At 38.3% G+C, this 19,390-nt stretch overlaps 1 protein-coding gene across 3 annotated transcripts in view; it reads right to left on the bottom strand.

Moving 5' to 3' along the window:
- NCOA7 (nuclear receptor coactivator 7) overlaps window positions 1-19,390 on the bottom strand; it is a 125,460-nt gene that overhangs the window by 33,329 nt on the left and 72,741 nt on the right. For 2 of the 3 annotated variants that reach the window (XM_081141079.1, XM_081141078.1), the window contains exons 5-10: window positions 17,096-17,203; window positions 13,029-13,142; window positions 12,308-12,433; window positions 10,120-10,304; window positions 4,984-6,026; window positions 3,928-4,096 (exon numbers count right to left, since the gene is read on the bottom strand). In XM_081141079.1, coding sequence (XP_080997205.1) covers window positions 3,928-4,096; window positions 4,984-6,026; window positions 10,120-10,304; window positions 12,308-12,433; window positions 13,029-13,142; window positions 17,096-17,203 — 1,745 coding nt within the window. The remainder of the gene's footprint in view (window positions 1-3,927; window positions 4,097-4,983; window positions 6,027-10,119; window positions 10,305-12,307; window positions 12,434-13,028; window positions 13,143-17,095; window positions 17,204-19,390) is intronic. The other variant, XM_081141080.1, reaches the window with a different exon arrangement.

Here is a 19,390-nt window from a genome sequence, read left to right as displayed (position 1 = left end):
TTTTCAAATTATGAAATTATGTTTTAAATGGGTAAAAGGACCCACAATTCCTAGGGATTCTCATTCATCTCTGCCCGATTCTGGGGCTCACTGTCTCTCTGGCCAGAGCAGGGCAGCCAAGACTCCACACCTCTTCCAGGGCAGGGCATGCATGGTATTGTCTCTTCTACTTCAGATAACTTCTAGCACAGGCTTGTGTAAAGTAAAGGTACAAAAAATAATTGCTTATCAAAAACCATACTTTATCAATATAGGATTACCTTCCAAATAAAAGTTATTTTAGGAGCAATAGTGTTGTTTTTATACATACAAAAGTATAGATTAATAAGGAAGCTAAAAATAAATTTTAATAAAATAATTTGCAAGAAGTATTAGGTTTAGTAAAGGAAACAAAGTATATGCAGATGAGTGAATACTGTGAATATAATCAAATATATAGTTTTAAGTAGTCAAATTCCAAAATGATTTGGCTCTTATGGCTCACAATCACTTTCAGAATGGTGTATAGGCATTGGTCTGATAGTCCAATACTTGACCTGTGGTTCTCAGTTTGAAGTAATTTTGTCCCTTAGAGGGCATCTGGAAATGTCTGGAGACACTTTGGGTTGTCACAACTTGGGAGATGCTACTGTCATCTTGGGTAGAGGCCGTGGATGTTGCTAAACATCCTGCTACTCACAGGACAAAAAATTATGCAGCTCACAATGTCAGCAGTGCCAAGGTTGAAAAGTCCTGCATAGATCATTTAAAAAGGTGGAATTATCCACTATCCTCAAGTGTAAATTAGCATCAAGAGTGAGAGGTGGAAAAGCCCGAATGTCCAGTGTTTATGGCAAATTCTGGACACTTTGCAAAACCCCCAAGCACACACTGTCATCTTCAGCTGATTCAAAAGAACATGATTCTGCACACAGCAACGGAGAAAGGGAAGGTGTAAAGTTGAAATGTACTTAATCCTTGGCGAAAGTGCGCATGTCTCAAGTGCCAGTGTATGAGTGTGCAAGAAAAAACGACCAGCTTTTTGGATCCATGGTGATCTTGGATCTTCTGACAATTTCAACCAAGTAAAATAAAAACAGTATGTATTTAGGCACTTTTTAACTTCTTCATATCTCTAATTTCTAGTATCTAAAATTTAATAACAAGGACTGCAGGAACAAAACCGCACTGAAAGCAAGAGACAGAGACTATATACAGGTTCCCATCCTTGCTACCCCTGCCTCTCACACTCCCCATTTGTTAGACTATTCATTCAATGATAGAGTTAAGGAGGCCACAGACCACACTGTAAATGTAGAAGGGATATTTTAGTAGAATTAATTTCTTGGTAATAATAACAAAAAGAACAAAAGAAACAGACAGGAATAGTGAAACATGTTTGTAAAGTTATGTCAACATCAAAATATTATTCTCCTATGACAAGGAGCTTTGGTGCATGAGCAGAGAGACCTGCCAATGACAGTAAGTTGTCATGCCTAGAAGGTCTATGAGATGTAACCTAGATAACAAGACCTCCAGAAAAAAGCCGTTAAGACAGGGACCTTACACATGGGATCTCCTCCCTCCTTCCCTACCTCCCTCCCCCACCCACCCCAAGCTCCAAGTGCCCTTCTTTTGCCTCTGTAATTCATTTCCTGAGCCCATTTCTTCTACAGCTTACTTCCACCTCTGTGACTTTCTAAATAAATTTTCTCTTATAGTTTGAGTCTTGGCTCTGAATTCTTTCTTAGCCAGAACACAAGTACTGAGGTTGCTGAACCGATGTCTAACACCTGGTACCGTTCACAGCCAACATATGAGCTTTCATCTGGAGCCACTGCTAGGATGACTTCATCACTCAGCTGCTGAAACTCCAATGCACACAAGGATCCATAAAGTAGAAAGGCAAGTGGAAATGCTCAGTTTCATGCAGCAAGAGAATCCAGAAATCATCATCAGAGTAAGAAAATCAACAGATGCCACTTCTTGGTTCCTTAAGGACTTTGTTAAGTCTTAAGTTCTGAAGAATTTCATAAATCAAAAATAAAAATAAAATTTTCTTATTTCTTGTGTACTTGGGAGTTCTGGGGGGGAATTAAAGACAGGATTTCTTCATCTTTCCTAGTCTTAAACTACAATGTGACTTCCTTTAGGGTAGGTAGAAATGGAAATACATAAAGGAGCAATTAAAACAAAAATTTCCAAACATCTACACAAAGAATCCATCATTAACCCAATGAGATATAATGCCTCCCAGACAATTTTTGGTTAGTTAATTGTTAGGTCAAGAAAGAAAACTAAGGATTGCCAGGTTATTTGATAGCCAAAGACAAATAAGTCAAGGACACTATAAAATAGAGTATAAAAGAATTCAATAAGTGACCTACTTTAAAAAGTTCACAAAAACCACTTGCATGAAAAGTCAAAGAGAAGTGCTATTTCAGCATTACAGACTTCTGAGTTAAAGAATGACAGTAAAGTTAACTACATGTGTGAGATTGCTCTAATTTATTCTAGAAGATTCCCCTTCCTATATTTTCCCAAAGAAAAAGTGGCATATATGATAGGTAGTTTTTCTGATAGACCCTGGAAGTTAACACGGCTGAAAGTTTCAGTGCTTTGTTTTTTAGACCTATAAAATCAGAATTGGCTTAAATCCAAGTACTATCCAGCTGTGACACTTGGTTTTCAAACTCTGATTTTAGCAGGGCTTCACAAATTTACATTGCTTCTGTTGAAATATTTTAAAATAATAACAAAAGACACATTTTCTTTTTATCTCCATAGTATCTTTAAAGTTTCAATGAGATACTGTGGGGGTTGCATGCATAGGTAAAGGGGTATATTATATAAATGCAAAACAAATTATGTTTAATGTTCATATTAATGTGGGTTTGTGTCTAAGATAGGGAAAAGATATTAGTGAGTTCATTAATTAAAATCCTATTAATTTTGTCAAATTAAAAAAAAAATTTAAGCCTATTTATTTTTCCAATTAAACTATAATTTATTAAAATGAGGCAACTCCTGATGAGAATTCTCATTCTGGGCACTAATCAGCTCAAAAGTGTACCCTTGCTTGGAATTTAATTTTGCTTTATTAGCAATTCATGCTTAAGGAAGCTCATGGAGTCTATTTGTTCTTGGCAGGTGTGTGCCAAAATGTCTGCCAAGATTATGATGTTTGATGAACAGTTAGGAAAAAGAAATATGTGTGGGTTTAAAAATTTTAAAAATTAACCGCAAGGACTTTTAAAGACAATTTTATTTTACTACATATACAAAGGGAGAATTGTTTTTTCTAACAATGTTTCCTACTTTTATTATCAACATGTCCTCAGTGGTACACTGCTGAAGAATGTCTATGCCATTACTGGCTGCCCTGGGCTATCACATAACCAATAAAATTTCTTCTTTGGCAATTTAAAATACAAATCTCTCTAGAGGCATACATTGCCTCTAGCCCATCCACGTGACCTCATGTCACATTTCTCAAGTTGCTGAGTCACAGATGCTCCCTCCATAAGGCAAAAGTAATCTTTAGTTCCCCAGAATAATAAACACTTTTAAGATTACAATCATGCCTCTCTATAGCACTTAGATGGGTTTGGATCTGCTCCATGGAATTCCTTTCCTCTCAACAGAAGAGCACTCCCAATTATCAGAACTTGAGAATATTTAAGTCTTCCTTCATTTAAAATTCAATGGCATAAAAAGTTATGAAAGTGGTTCAGCACGCAGTTCTATGATGACCTCAAATTTGCTATATTGAAACTTCCCTTTAGCGGAAATTTATACTCAAATAATATTCTTCTAGAAATTCTTAAATGTATATAAGAGAAATCTCTTATTTAAGAATAAAACGAAGTATTTTAAGATTAACTTAAAAAAATTAAGATGCACTTAGAATCTAATTGACCAGCAGATTTTCCATCTTAGCCCACTCACCTTTCCCGAGGAACAGCAAACCAGTACTCGGGCTGTTTTCTTCGTTTGCCATACTGCTGGACCATGGCTGCCGTGTGAGTGGCAAAAGATTTTCTCATTGGTTTTCCCACTTTAATGCACAGAAACATGGGTGGAGTCTTGCTTTTCTCTTCTTTTGAAGGAAGTATATCTGCATCACACATGCAAAAATATCTTCCTCAATACTGACAATATTGGTGACAGTAACACCGTTCAAGTAACAAAGAATAGTGTTTAATCCCCTCGTAGTGATGAAAAGTCAAAACATATGGCAGAAACATCATACATCATCATCACACTGGGACTAATTAAAATTTTCAGACCCTCTTAAGCATAAAAGGAGAAAGCTTTGGACGTTTCAGGTTGGTCTACATCACATGAGATGCTACGTCCTACGAATGAGCATAAAAACCAACACACGCCTGGTTAGTATAGTTCAGCGGCTGAGCGTAGACCTAGGATCCAGGAGATCTGGGTTCGATTCGCACTTAGGGCACATGCCCCGGCTGCAGGCTCAATCCCCAGCAGGGGGAGTGCAGGAGGCAACCAATCAATGACTCTCATCATTGATGTTACTCTCTCTCTCCCTCTCCCTTCTGATCTCTGAAATCAATAAAAATATATTTAAAAAAAACAAAAAACAAAAAAAATAACACAATACCAAACCATGGAGAATTGTGACAAGCCACAAGAATACACATTAATCAATGATACTAAGGACCCAGTCACACCAAAGTGTAACAGTTTAGAAATGAAATATCAAAAAATATTTTAAACTCCTTTAGATTTAGAAATTCAAGGTTAAAAAGGAAAGTTACTTGAAAAATTAAAAAAAAGCAAACTACTTTTGAAATAGAAATCTGTCATACTTAAAGTTCCAAATTACATACCATATAATGCTAATTTTTTCCAATTATTAATGTATCAGTAAAGATATACTCTTTCGTTCTCAAATGACTGTACTACTTGTGCATATGCATGTTTAAAAAAGTCCAACTATATAACAGAGTATAAAGACATTAAAGAAAAGTGACTTACCTTCAATGGGTACCTGAATTCTCTTTAACAGCCATAACTGGATTTCAGATTTATTATCCATTTGTGCGCCTTGGCAGCTACTGTCCAGAGTAGATTCCAAAGAGTTGCCTAGAGACTCTTTACTCATATTTTCTTCTGTAGAAGAGCCCAGTTGCAGTGGATGGGGTGCTCTCTCTTTCACCCAGTTTTTATCTGGCTCTTTTTTGCCCTCAATTGGGGGCTCACTGACCTGGGGAAGAGAACTACTAAGGGTGATGTCTATTCCCTCTGGCTCAATACTTTTGCTATCACTTAATTCTGCCTTCTGCAGGTTATCAGACATCTGTGAGCCTTCCTTGTTCTTACTAAGGTAGTATTCGATGAGTTTAACTTTATCTAGATCTTCGTGTATGTTCAGTGTGTTTTCCACCTGGCTTTCTGGAGAACCAGGCTGCTTATCCACCTCTGGCATTTTATCTTGCTTCTCACAGGTTTCTAAATCTAGGGCCCCCTTCAGTTCAGCATCACTCTCTGTTCTTGAAAAGCTCAGGGCTGCCTGCACCTGCATTTCCGCAGAACTGATTGTCTGTGACTTAGCCTTGCTTTGCTCCTCTGGGCCAAGAGAAAGGCACTCCTTTGAGGTGTCTCTTTTGTCCATTCCACTATCATTTTGAGAAGGAAGTTCCTCCAAGTCAACGAAGTCATCATCTTCTCCTAAAAGGGAATTTTCTTTGGCTACAGATTTAAAGTCAGTATGAGGGTCTGGAGGTTCCTTGCTGACCTTAGCTACCGTGGTCGATCCAGTGGTGGCCTCCAAAGAGGAGCCCAGGTTCTTTAACGTTCCTGACACTGAGCCGTCCGAGGGCTTCGTATGTGTGTACTCTGTTGGTTTCTCCAAAGGCCTTGTTGCTCCGGAATCTGAAGTGATGGGTCTCTCTCCGTTCTGCTGCCGTTTTTCCTTGTTGAGAGATTTGAACTTACTAAATGGGTTGATATCCTTCTCCGAAGCCAGGTCCTCCCACTCTCCAGGCCTGTACAGAGGACAAAGATCCTGAGGTAGGTCACTGTGGAGGGAAAGCGGTGGGTGCACATGGAATGTTAAAAGCAAAACCAAAAGCAAAATGGAGGAAAGCAAAAACCAAAACAAAACCCAGCCAAAAACCAAAACAGAAATATACCACAACTTAAATGAATGTTTAAATGACTTCAGAATAAGAAAATGAAATTTAAAAAAATTAACTTCAAAATGAAACACAGGAAGCGGCAAAGCACAGGACCGTGAAAGCTGTATATTCCCCTAGAAGACAGGAAGGGCTGTCGAAGTGGTTAATGAACACGGAGACTGCATCCACCAGACTTTTCATGGAATAATATTTCTCATTTTCATGAAGGACAAAGGAGGGGAAATGTTTTAGTTCTATGACTACACTTCCTTAAATATTTAAAGCTTTTCCTTGTTATAAAATAGTACATAAACCAACTACGTTAATTCTGAATGGCTCATTGCGTAGCTACACATTTAACTGTTCTATAAAGTGATTGACCCTTAAGCCTAATTTGGGGTTTCATGGTTTCGGATCTAATGCTTCCAATAACAGACATCCTTCTGTTATTCCCAAGGGAGCAAGAGCAAGCTTCCACTATTAATGGGGATATACAGTACCTGTTCCATTTTACAACTTAAACATCTATAGGGAAGCGAATCAAATAAGCTCTTACTTATAATACTTAGTTTGAATTTCTTAACTAAGTTCAAATTTCTTAGCACTTTCATCTTCTAACACTATCATTTTACTTTATGACAATGGGCAATTGGTTTACCAGCTAAGCTTACTGTCTTTGGCTGCAAGCAATTTATTTTTCTTTACTACTCAGATTTGAGTTATACAAAAATATTGATTAAAGATGTTTTCCACAATTTAAAATAAATGCTAAAACCAACAACATATGTTTTAAACTATGACTGGAAATATCTTGAGTAACCCATGTTTTCACTTACCTTAGTGTCCGCCCTAGGTTAAAACACAGAGATATAAAAACCTTTTTTAAAAATGATATTTTCAGATTTGAGAAATAATTTGATTTTCTAAAAAGGTTAGATCATATTCAGATAATACTTTATTATTATGGCTTTGAAATAATTATGACAGTAAAACAACAAAGGACCAGGAAGTTCTCAAGTTACAAGACTGTCACACCAGTTATTTAATAAATCACTTGCATGGAACATCCATGCTTTTTCCAATAGAAAATAACAGTGAACATAATGGTTAGGCTCTGACAAATGCTTTAAAAAGCCTCTTTAATTCATAATTCACTTCAATTCACTAAGCATTTACTGAGCCCCTAAGTGCCATATGCTAAAAAATGACCGTGACGGCATCTCTGCTCTGCAGGAACCTGCATACTCAGAAAGGTGCTGCCCAACACTAGCATTCAGATGTTAAAGATGCTTCCATCCTAGAGTCAAATAAATGACTGTAATGTGGTATAGTTTCCATATTAGGATCCAAAATTTAATTTGGCATATTAAAGGCTGTAAGAAGTCCTGCAGCAAAGAAACCCAGCTCTTCACATACTTGATGAATAAGCAAAACTTTTTTCCATAAACATCCAAACCCCTTTCTCATCGCTTGCTTATCTGTCTAGCTTGACCCCCAGAAAGAAGACATCTGACTGCACTCTAGTCAGTCTCCTGTATTACCTTTTTGTCTATCCCTCCCTTCTGGTTCCTCTACCTAACCAAGCTGAGATTAATTTAGCCATCTGTTTTTCCTGCACTGCAGCTGCCAAGCACTGCTAGGGCAAAGTACATAGTTGTGTCAACCAACTCTGCTGTTGATTAATGTTTTCTACACTCAGCCAGGCACCTAAAAATGATCAATAATCCTTTCAGTTGCTCCCTTCCTATTTTCTGTGGCAGCTGGAGTTGCAAAATGTCCTACACAAAAAATACAAAGACTTAAGATGAAGATAGAGAGATTTTACACACATACACACTTAAAAACTATTTGCACACTGCAGCTGATTTACAGTTCTTGTTTTACCAGATAATTTTTAGTAATAATAAAATCTTAAGCTATTTTAAACTTTTTAAACAAGTGATGGAATTCTGAAGTCCCTAATACTAAGTTCATTTCACACTGATTGCATTCATACAACATATTTTCCTCATTGTTCATTAGGCTGAAAAGTCTTTATATACCTGCATCCAAGGCAGGAATCAGTATACAACTCTGAAATAATTTCAACACATTAGCAGCCAACTCTTAACTCTTGTCTTTCTCCCCAGTTATGGCATTAGCCTTGTATCCTTGATCATTAAACACCAACTCACAAGGAGAGAAATCTTTCTGTAAAGATGAACCTTCCCTTTCTATTATTAAAAAGAATATTTAACGCCCTAAGCTAAAGATGTACAATAGTATTACTCCATTAGAAGTCATCACTAGGCAAGAAATGCCCTTATTTGCCTGACCGTCCACTTCCACCCTCAACCATATATCTTTACCTAATCTTATCTTCTTTCCTCTTATCACAGAGAACACAATATTCATTCCTTCTTTCCAAAACGAATTCCTCACTGCTTCTTCTCTGCCTCCATCTAAGATTCTAAGGCAGCTGGACCCTCACATGGGTCTCATGGGATGCTCTTTTCACTTCTTTGTGTACAGTCTTTATATACGGAATGACTAACTCTGTCCATCTGTCTGTTGTACCCAGCAGACTGCAGGCTCCTCAAGGGCAAGAGCCATGACCCACTTATCTTCATAGCCTAGTCACCTAAAAGGCATACACTGAGATGTATTACGAGCCTCAATCCCCGCGCATCACAGGACTCCCACAGAACGATGAACAGAGTTTCAGATATGAATTAAAGGTTCATGTAATTACAGCCTATATTTACTACGTGCCAGGCTATTTTCTAAGATTTTGGTCTATCAATGCACTTAGTTCTTACAACAGCCCTAGATAAGCTGAAGAATACTATTAATTCCATTTTACAATGAAAAAACTGAGGCTTGAGACTGAGTAACTCCTGCAGGACATGAAGCCATAAGTGGCAGAGCCAGGAAAACCCATGAAGTGTGGCTCCCGACCTAATCATCATGTAGGACTGCCTCCTAAACCTCTCATTTGGACACCCCCAGCAGAAGTTAGAAACTTCCTCAGTGCCCATTTGGTGGTAGCTTCAGCGGCTTGGAGTTGGGTAGGAGCTGAGGGGATCAGGCATTGAGGATTGTAAGAGTCCAGGGGAACCTACTGGCATAAACTCCTAAAAACTTTGTGTCTCAGTTAATTCCCTGGTTACCTGCCCTTCTCTTCATGAGTCCCAAGGACCAGTTTCCCTTTGCATAGTTAGAACCCACAGCCTTGCCTCTCTACCTTTCTATCACTAAGAGTTTCTAGAGATTGTCACTGATACTATATATACAAAACAGACACACTGACAAAGTGACAGTAGAGTCAGATTGTCCCTGCAAGTGGATCAATTCCCGGAGCTCTCTTAACCCTCTTTCTCTTTCTTCATGAGAAGCTTCCTTCTTTTTAAACAAACAAACAAACAAACAAACAAAAGCCCTCAGTTTTATAAGGCAGAAATAATCAGGACTAAAGTAATATTCATCTACATTTCAGAGATAAAACAAACCAGCATTACACCCTCCTCACACCACTTCAGGCAGTGAGGCTACAGGGACAGTGGCTGCTGTCCAGTCCTACGTGGGACTGGGGAAGACAGGAGATGGGAAGACTGCCTATCCCAGAATTTGAATAAAGAACATAACTCAGCTTAACAATGAAAGTGGGAGAATAATACTAAAATTCTTTCAGAGAAACTTCATTTCTGCTTTCATAAATTCATTGAGAACATGTATTGCTTTTCAGGAAAATAAGCCAAACAAATACCATTTCTACGTACTGGCTTATTTGCTTTTCTTCTTTCATTTTTGTATGTTCAACTCTTCCCAACCACTGATGGTTACCATTTCCATTTCCTCTCACTTTCCTATGTTCTTAAATATAGTACACTAATCTCCACCGTCAAATTCACCTCCACACAATCTCTTGCTCCTGCCAATGCTCTCACTTTTTAATTGCATTTAATTCTCCCAAGAACACCCCCCTTTTTTCTGATAAATGAGAAATGTCTCTTACGATGGCAAGGCATCTTTGATCTTCATGTGGGAAATGTCATTGTAGAGAGCAATGGAAACCACCTCTTCCATGGGGCAAATGAGGCCGTACTCCTCACACCCATTTTCAATGACCAGGGGGTCAGACTTGTGAGGGTCAAACATGATGTTGTTAGGAGTGACAATCATGACACCTCCGACCACGCCCTGCAGGACAAATGGACAGGACAGAATCACTACAGGCACAAATGCAACCACCAAGGGAGTTTTAATGAACTCATGCTATCTTCCCATTGACTTTAGTGAGCCACAGGATCCTACATGACAATCACATCTCCTTTAAGAGGGTTGGGAAAACAGGCTGAAGACATGCAGTGTTGGGTACTGTGTGGTGAGGCAGAAAAAACAGACTGGACTCACTGTAGCAATCAACCGAGCCTGGTTCAGGCACAGCTGCTATGATAGTACAATTGTGGTGGGATCTTGGGTTACACATATAAGTCTCAGATTCCCCAATTCCTGGCTGTAAAATGAGAGGGGCTGTCCCAGATGCCTTCCTGATTGAGAACCGAGTGCTTTAGAATCCACTCAGCACGTATTCACCGTGTGTCCAAGAAGTACATGGTGCTGTGCTAAGGGAGCAGCTGTCTCCGAGTCAGGGTGCCAAAGTATAGTCCTAATACTTCTCTCTGAAATGTTTAGAGAGCTTACATCCAGGAAAATTTGACACAAATAGGAATATAAAATTTTTGCATAAGTGAATATAGCTGAACTATGGAAATTAAAAGCCAAAAACAACAGTTTCGTGGGAACTTAAAAGTCTGAAGCTTGTTCAATTTATATTATAGACCCTGATGGCCATAAGGATATTACTACCAGACAGCAGGATACTGATGATTCCCTTTAGGTAAATAATTTATTTCATACTCTTAATGACTTCAGTGATAATCTTTGCAAAAAGTTTTGCATCTCAGGCATTGCTTGTTCTTGATTGAAAAAGTTAGGAGTCCGTATTAATAACACATTTTCCTATCATTTGGAACCTGCCATGATGTTTCTACTATGAGAACAAGAAATCACTTTATACCAACATAACCCCCTCTTCAAAGGCTCATTAAAAGTTGAGTTTGCTCTGTGTGAAAAACACCAACAACAAAAAAACTAAACACGCGACAGCAGACATTTTAATACCAGCATCTAAAGCAGCAGAAAGCTGAGAACTCACCATTTTCCAGGTTAGGCGCTAAGCTCCTTACATGAATTGTCCCTTGTAATTACAATACTCTACCATTTAAATTTTATTGCTGTTCCTATTTTATAGATGAGGAAAATGGAAGCTTAGGAAATTTAAATACCTCGCCCATGGTCTCAGAGCTAATGGGTGGCAGAGTTGGAATTTAAATTCAGGGAGTCTGCCCAGCCGGGCATGGCTCAGCAGTTGAGCGTCGACCTGGGATCCAGGCGATCAGGGTTCGATTCCCGGTCAGGGCACATGCCCAGGTTGCGGGCTCAATCCCCAGTCGGGGGTGTGCAGGAGGCAGCCGATCAATGACTCTCTCATCACTGATGTTTCTATCTCGCTCTCTCTCCTTTCCTCTCTCTGAAATCAATAAAGATATATTTAAAAATAAATACATACATACATACATACATAAATAAATTCAGGGAGTCTGACTCCAGTATTTGCTGTTAAACATATACTACACTTGCCTAGCTGGCGTGGCTCAGTGATTGAGCGTTGACCCATGAGCCAGGAGATCATGGTTCGATTCCTAGTCAGGGCACATGTCCAGGTTTCGGGCTCATTCCCCAATGGGGGGCATGCAGGAGGAAGCTGATCAATGACATTCTCTCACCATTGATGTTTCTATCTCCCTTTCCCTCTCCCTTCCTCTTTCTGATATTAATAAGAACATACCAAAAATCAACAACATATACTACCTTATCTCCCTAACAATTTATAGGCCAAGAACTGAAAAGTAAAATGATAAACCCAAGGTCACAAGAAGCATATTTCCACCCAATGATCACATTTCCCTCAATAAGTAAAATGCCACGCATTCAACTGGAGAAAACTAATGGACACTTGTGAAATCTTACGTTGAAACTTTGGGTAAGATAGTTTAATGTAGCCTGCCTTCAGTAATTTGAAACCTAGTTTGGTTTTCCACAGATTCCAAGAAAAGGAAACAAATTACACTGCCATATACCTTTCCATCGGTGAAGTATCGACAATTCATTTTTAAAAATTTTACCACGCCTGGCTCGTCTTCTTCAGAAGTAGATGATAGGACTCTTTCAATGGGTTTTATGGCCTTTCTTGCTAAGTCAGCATCCTTTAGAAAGCAAAAATTTCCAAAATCAAATAGAAGCAATTTTTCAAAACAGATTATTTACAAGAATCAAGCCCCATAAGTTCCCTGTAAATAACCTGTTTCTATTTAACTTAAATATAAATAAGGCAAATGTCTTTTGTCATTCAAAAATATCACATATAGAACAATAAGTATCTAAATCAAAGGGAAATTTTTTAAAGAGTGCATATGTATGAACCTATAAAAATGGCTCATCAAGTATCTTTAGAAAATAACCTAAATAATAGAATTCACATTGGACTAGTGGTTCAATTTCTTTAGAAAAAGGAGTAAAAGTAGTATAAATAAACTACCAGTCTTGGTGAGAGTTTAACTTCATACACATGTAAACAAGGTGTATGTTTTTGCCTTTGAGACCTTAAATGTGAACAGGTTTCTTCTGGATAAAATGCATTCTCTCAACCAACAACAAATTACACTTAACACCAACTCCTTTGGGAAAAATTTAAGATGAAATCTTGTAAAAAAGAACATGCAGAATTCTATAACAAAATATATTCTATATTTATAAGTTCATATGTAACTATGAACTTCAGCGCATGAATGACATACATACAGGCAGCTTATCATATTCTGCATCTGATGATGAAGGAGAGACGGTAGCACCAGGACTGGATGATGAGAACCTCAAGGTACTAGAGGGAAAGTTGGCATCTGGCACAAAAAGAACCTGAGAAGCGGAAAGAAAAGTGAGGTGAGTACCAAGAATCAGGCAAACCCTAGGCAATGTTTCGAGCAGTTACTCTCTGCACAGTATCATTAGGTGCATGACTAAGACCTAGCTGGCTTTCACCAAACTCAAGCAACCTGAGGTCTTTTAGACTATTCCATGAAACAATATGCAGCAATATGAACATATGCGATGCAAAGGGTACCGAACACACCCACAGACACCGCAGAAGCTCACAAAGTGGGGAGCGAGGGGGTGAGTATTCTGCATGAGCCATGTGAAGCAGGTGGGGCCAGTGAAGCCTTGAGTGGCACAGCACACAGTGCGTCGGTAGGGAGGAAAGAGCTTTCGGGGAGGGTACTGGTAGTGCGAGGAAACGAGGAGAGAGAAGCATGGCATGCTTCTAAACGTAACACCTGTGTCAGGAAGAAATGAAACAAATCCAGGTTTGCTAACTCCAAGCAGGCCTTGAGTAATAATGCAGTAAGGTCCTTATATGATAAACTATACAATGTAATATCAATAATCTCAACACTTTCTCTTCCATCACTGGGTTATCTGGAAACAAAAATAAGAATCTTCAAAGATTGTAAAAAACAGCCTCCTTTTGCAAAATGTTCTGGTTCCTGAGATGTTATTATGAGCCTATCATTCAGAACCCTTTTAATGAGACACGCTACCTTTTGGCATATATTAAATACAATCTTCAAATGATGACCTCAAATGTTATAAAACACAATTCAGAGCTAATACTATAACAGCTATTCAATATTTCAATATTGTTATTCACTCTCTCCCACCCCTCAAGTAATATCTCTGTTTTAACTTTAGTTATTTAAATCTCTCTTCAATCCAGAAAAAAAAACACACAAAAAAACCCCACCACCCAAAGACACATTAAGATAAAGGTGGGAAAATCAACATCAAGGAGGGATAAGATAAGTACTGACTACTACTGAAAACCTGCGCTCCAAAATTACAAACACTCACTGACAGGTAACCCATAAAACTGGCTGTGAAGCATCAGAAAGGCTAGAGTAAAATTTTAGTTCAATAAGCTCCCAGGTAACACTCTGAAAATCACCTCTGACAGGTGGTGGGTCACTCATCCAGCCACACCAGTTCTCTTTCCTACCTCAAGATGACCTTCAACTCAGGCTCTAGAAAGGTGAGCCTCAAATTTTCTGAAACCAGAGCAGATGAAACCAGTTTTGATTAATCAGATGTACTGAGATGAGAGGGATGCCTACCCCTCCAAGCTCTAAGACAGACTATGTAAAATCTTTGAAAGCAAAATATCATCTACAGTTTTTGAAAGCCCCTCAATCAATGTTACTCTTTTCAATTCCTTATCTTTGCTGGTAAAATAAAGAGGTCAGCCAGATCCTGGGACAACTAACAGCACCTAACTGTTCAGTTATATGAGTGCTGGACAGCACAGCAAAGGCTGGAGGACATCTAAGACAATGCAGCCCAACCCCTAACTTCAGAGATTAGAAAGCTGAGGTCCAAAGAAAGAAGTGACTTGCCCAAGTCAAACAGCTCTCCCAAGGCTAAAAAGAACAAACTTTGGAGCACCTATTCCTGGTGTTTTTACCCTTACAGTAGGCATATTTAAACAGTCCCTATATCTGTTGTTGCCTACTGGACCTTAAGCAGCAATAAACTATCTGTTTATGGACAGGGTAAAAGAATAACGAATCACGCTGAATTTTTTACTACGTTCCAGTAACTACAGTATTCAGCCTTGAATTAGTAAATAGCTGCACCTAGGGTCTCTGCTATGTGTCAATTATACAAAGAAAAGGTTCCTGGACTCAATTCCAACATGGAGAGTACGGCTCCCCCCACACCAACAATGTTTGGACACCATCAGAGTGTACAAGAATTCAACTCAATTCTGATACTATCTACTTGGAAACAGCATCAGATTCCACAGGTTAAGGGTTCAGTCTTATAAGATTGCACCACCTCCCCATACACACACACTTCAGATACCAGCAGCAAGTTCAGGCTCTTACCTATGCTTCTGACCAACCCGCTATAGGTTGGGTGTTCCAGTGACCCCCTCCAACTCAGGATGCCAAATGCAAGTCCAGGTTGTCATCTGTACTTTGGAGCAACTGGCTATACATCAGAGGTTCCCACAACCCCCTCCTTGGGTTCGCTTAATTTGCTAGAACAGCTCACAGAACTCAGAGAAACATGTTACTTACTAGGTCACTGGCTTATTGTCAAAGGATACAACTCAGGAACAGCCACATGAAAGACATGCATAGGGCAAGGGATGGGAAAAGAGCAGGGGGCTCCGATGCCCTCTACAGGCTCACCACTCTCCCTGAATCTCCACATATTCACCAACCTGGAAGCTCTCCTAAGCCTGTCATCTCGGCTTTTTATGGAGGCTTCATTACGCAGTCATTCATGATTGGCTAGATCACTGGCCCTTGGTGATTCAATTGTCAGCACCTCTCACCTCCTTGGAGAGGTGCTGGCCTGGGGATGTGGGGGGAACAACCCACGGAAAGTTCCAACCCTCTAATAACATGGCTGTCTCCTAGCAACCAGCTGCCATCCCTAGGTGCTTTCCAAAAGTGACCTGATTCACAAAACAAAAGGCAACTTTATCACTCTAAACACATGGAAAATTCCAAGCATTTCAGGAGCTGTGAGCCAGGAATTGTGGAAGACCAAGTACAGGGGTGGGCAAAAGTAGGTTAACAATAATAATTAAAAATAATGCAATAATTAATTAATAAATAATACAAGAATAAACTCATTTTATGTACTCACAACTGTAAACCTACTTTTGCCCAGCCCTGTATATATGAGAAATATACTTTGGTCATTCTTATAAATCATAATAATGTAAGCATTATGCAGCAATACTCCATTAATTTTCCTAGGGATGAAAATTTATTAATTTTTAAAAAGCTTTAATGTATATTTTCCCTCAGCTACCTGGTCCTGGCAGTATCCTAATTTCTCCTTTTGACAAGGACATAAATGCCGAAAGCACAACAGTACAAACTGGCCAACTATGGCCTGTTGGCTTCAACTATGGCCTGTTGCTTCCCTTGAAAAAATTGCAAAGAACAATATCACCATTGCCTGAATGAAGTTATACTTAAAAGTAGCAGTATCTGTCCTGAAAGAATTAAATGTCACTATAATGCAGATGCAGAAAGATGCAATGAAACCAGAATGTGCTCATAGCAACCAAGCAGCTCTATGGATGGGACTGAACACCTGACCTCAGCTCAGATCCGCCAATGACTGGGTCACTTACATTTATTGTCTAAATGTAGTTTTCAAACAGAAATACAAGAATGTCTTATCATGTAGAAAATACTAAAAAAATTTTGCTGGATTAATCAAGAGTGGTATAATTGTCTACTTTGTCAATTTCATTCAGTTTAACAAAGAGAGTACTAAAATTCTGAAAAAAAGTCTCTGTGGCCTTTTCTTGATGGTCCTGCTGAATGTCTCTGTCTTTGGCTTAATAGACTATTTTTGTCAAAATGGTATCAAATGGAAACAAGAATTACAAAAAATTATGCCTAATTTAAAATAAAATGATTGCCATAATATACCCCAGGAGTGGACTAAACTAAAACTTGCAATTCTTAATTAAATATCCTAAGAATATCTATGTGATATTCTATAGGAAAAAGTCACAGTGATTTAACTTTTCTTGAGGCTCTAGAAAACATTACAATATAAGCTAGTAATAGTTAAGTAAACTGTGTTAATCATTTGCAAAACATTCATCTCTGAACAGTTCATAAGTACTAGATGCTTTCAGAATTCTTGGACCTAAAGGAGAGGAAAGACTGAACCAATGCACATTATCATTAATGATAATCCTGTGACACTAACAGTGAGGCATTAAAAATGGCAATAATACATAAATGTAAAATTTCTAAAGTAATATTCAACAAGAAAATCATTACCTGGCCCGGAACAATAGTATGTGTGAAAAGTTTATTCAGTTCCACTAATTTATTGGGAGTGATGTTGAACTTCAGTGCTATGGAGTTTAGGGTGTCCTGGCTTCCAGCCTAGAACAGTCCAACAAACAAGATTCAATATATAAAGCAAAACAGAACAGAACAAAAACTTCCTTTTGACTGACATGAATCTATTTATGATAAGAATGAATAAAAACTAATACATACATCTAGATGTATTATGAAAAAGAGTGAATACATTTTCAATTCTTAAGGAAAAAAGTTTTCAATGTTATGCATTTCTGGGCTCCCTTATCTTCAATTGTACTATTCACTAATAGATTTCTAAACTTACTTTGGCACAACTTTGGTGTATGGAGCAGAGGTCCATGAGATAGAATACAAAACTGTAAGAAGAAAAGAAATAGAACATACACACAGTACCACCCACAGGGGGAACAGGACTACTTACTTTCTCTTTGCTTTTTTCTGTCTACTTGCCTGTCTCTTCACTGTACTATAGGCTACTGGTTGGTGGCCTGTTAATGGCCATTTTCCTCCACAGTGCCTGACAAGTAAAAGGTACTCAGATATTTGATGAATGATAATTAATAGAGTCAAAAGCTGAAAGAAAACTAGGTTAGCCACCAGTGATTGTTCACTGTCATTAAAAATGACAACTTCCTATAGTGAGACAAATCAGCGTTATTCTACAAATCTATAAAACTAGTGATACATGTTGTTCTTTTCTCTCTAACAGAGGGAGACTAGGAATAAAAGGGCAGTGAGAAGATGTGACACTTCACAGTATAAGAGCTCTATCCTAAAAAAGAAGTCGGCTGCCTCTGGTCAGGTCAATATCCCAGGATAGACTCCCTATCCAGGATCATCGGATGGATCTTGTTAGTGGGAGGTTACATTGATGAATGTCACTGAGAAGTTCCCACCTACAGCCCTAGGTCAAGACTGGTGGCTGTCCCTATAAGCAGAACTGTCTCCACCAGGTGAGCCTTGAATTAGGTGGAGATTTGAGATGGCTGCAGGAGACTGTGAACTGGTGAAAAGAATTAAACTCACCACTGCCAACTAGATGAACTATCTCAGGCTAATCAAACTCATAGTTACGGGTTATACTAAAATTACTTTAAAGCATTCCTAGAAAAAGTTAGGATATAAATACATATTTTTTAAAATCATTGAAAACAATATAAGCTCTAACCTCTACCCTGAGCAAAATTATCTTTACTAAAAATGAAAAAAAGGCCCAGCCAGGCGTGGCTCAGCAGTTGAGTGTCGACCTACGATCCTGGTGATTGAGGTTCGATTCCCGGTCAGGGCACATGCCCGGGTTGCGGGCTCAATCAATGACTCTCTCATCATTGATGTTTCTATCTCTCTCTCTCCCTCTCCTTTCCTCTCTCTGAAATCAATAAATATTAAAAAAAAGAAAAAAGTTTAAATATACATATTTTTCCATTAGATATTTACATAATATAGGGTGGGAAAAAGTAGGCTTACAGTTGTGAGTAAATGAAACAGAGTTTATTCTTGTGTTATTATTTATTGTATTATTTGTTTGTTTGACAATTGTAAACCTACTTTTGCTCACCCCTATATATTCAAATCCAGGGAATGTTAGAATTTAGAGTCAGTACAAGACACAGATTGAGAATACAGACTAGAACCCAGGCTGTTGGATCTGAATTCCAGATCTTCCACTTGATAGCTGTGTGACCTTGGGTTATTTGCTTAACCTCTCTGGCTCTTTTTCTTCATTCACCATATAGAGATAATCACAATTTCTGCTTGACAGAACTTACTTTATGGGAAGCAATCAATAAATTCACTTCATATTTTTATGAAAAAACTTATAGAAAATACTGTGTACAGGGAGTTAAACTTAAGGAAAGGAAAAACTTTAACAATCTAGGGTTATGACTTAAGGATAAGACATTCATAGAGAACCAAGTCACAGACCGTGGAAGGCATTCTTATTACCATTAACTGTTTGAAACTTATCAGAATGCTTGAATATCTACAGGTCAGGAGCAATATAAGCAATATGGTAAGAGCTAGCATGGTTCTCTAAACACGAAGTTATGAAATCACTTTTTAATTCCAATAAAACAGACAAAATAACTTGCCAAGTAACACTAATATCCATAATATAAATCAAACAGATGGGTGTTTCTGCATTTCTAATTTAACCACCTGCTGATATGAATTAATTTGGAGTTTATTTGGGCTCTCACTTCACTGCTTAGTGTATGCTATGTGAAGCATCCTAGCAAACAACAC

Source organism: Miniopterus schreibersii (assembly GCF_964146895.1).
Source record: "Miniopterus schreibersii genome assembly, chromosome: 6".
Taxonomy (NCBI): Eukaryota; Metazoa; Chordata; class Mammalia; order Chiroptera; family Miniopteridae; genus Miniopterus; species Miniopterus schreibersii.
This window is presented reverse-complemented; position numbering and strand designations above follow the sequence as displayed.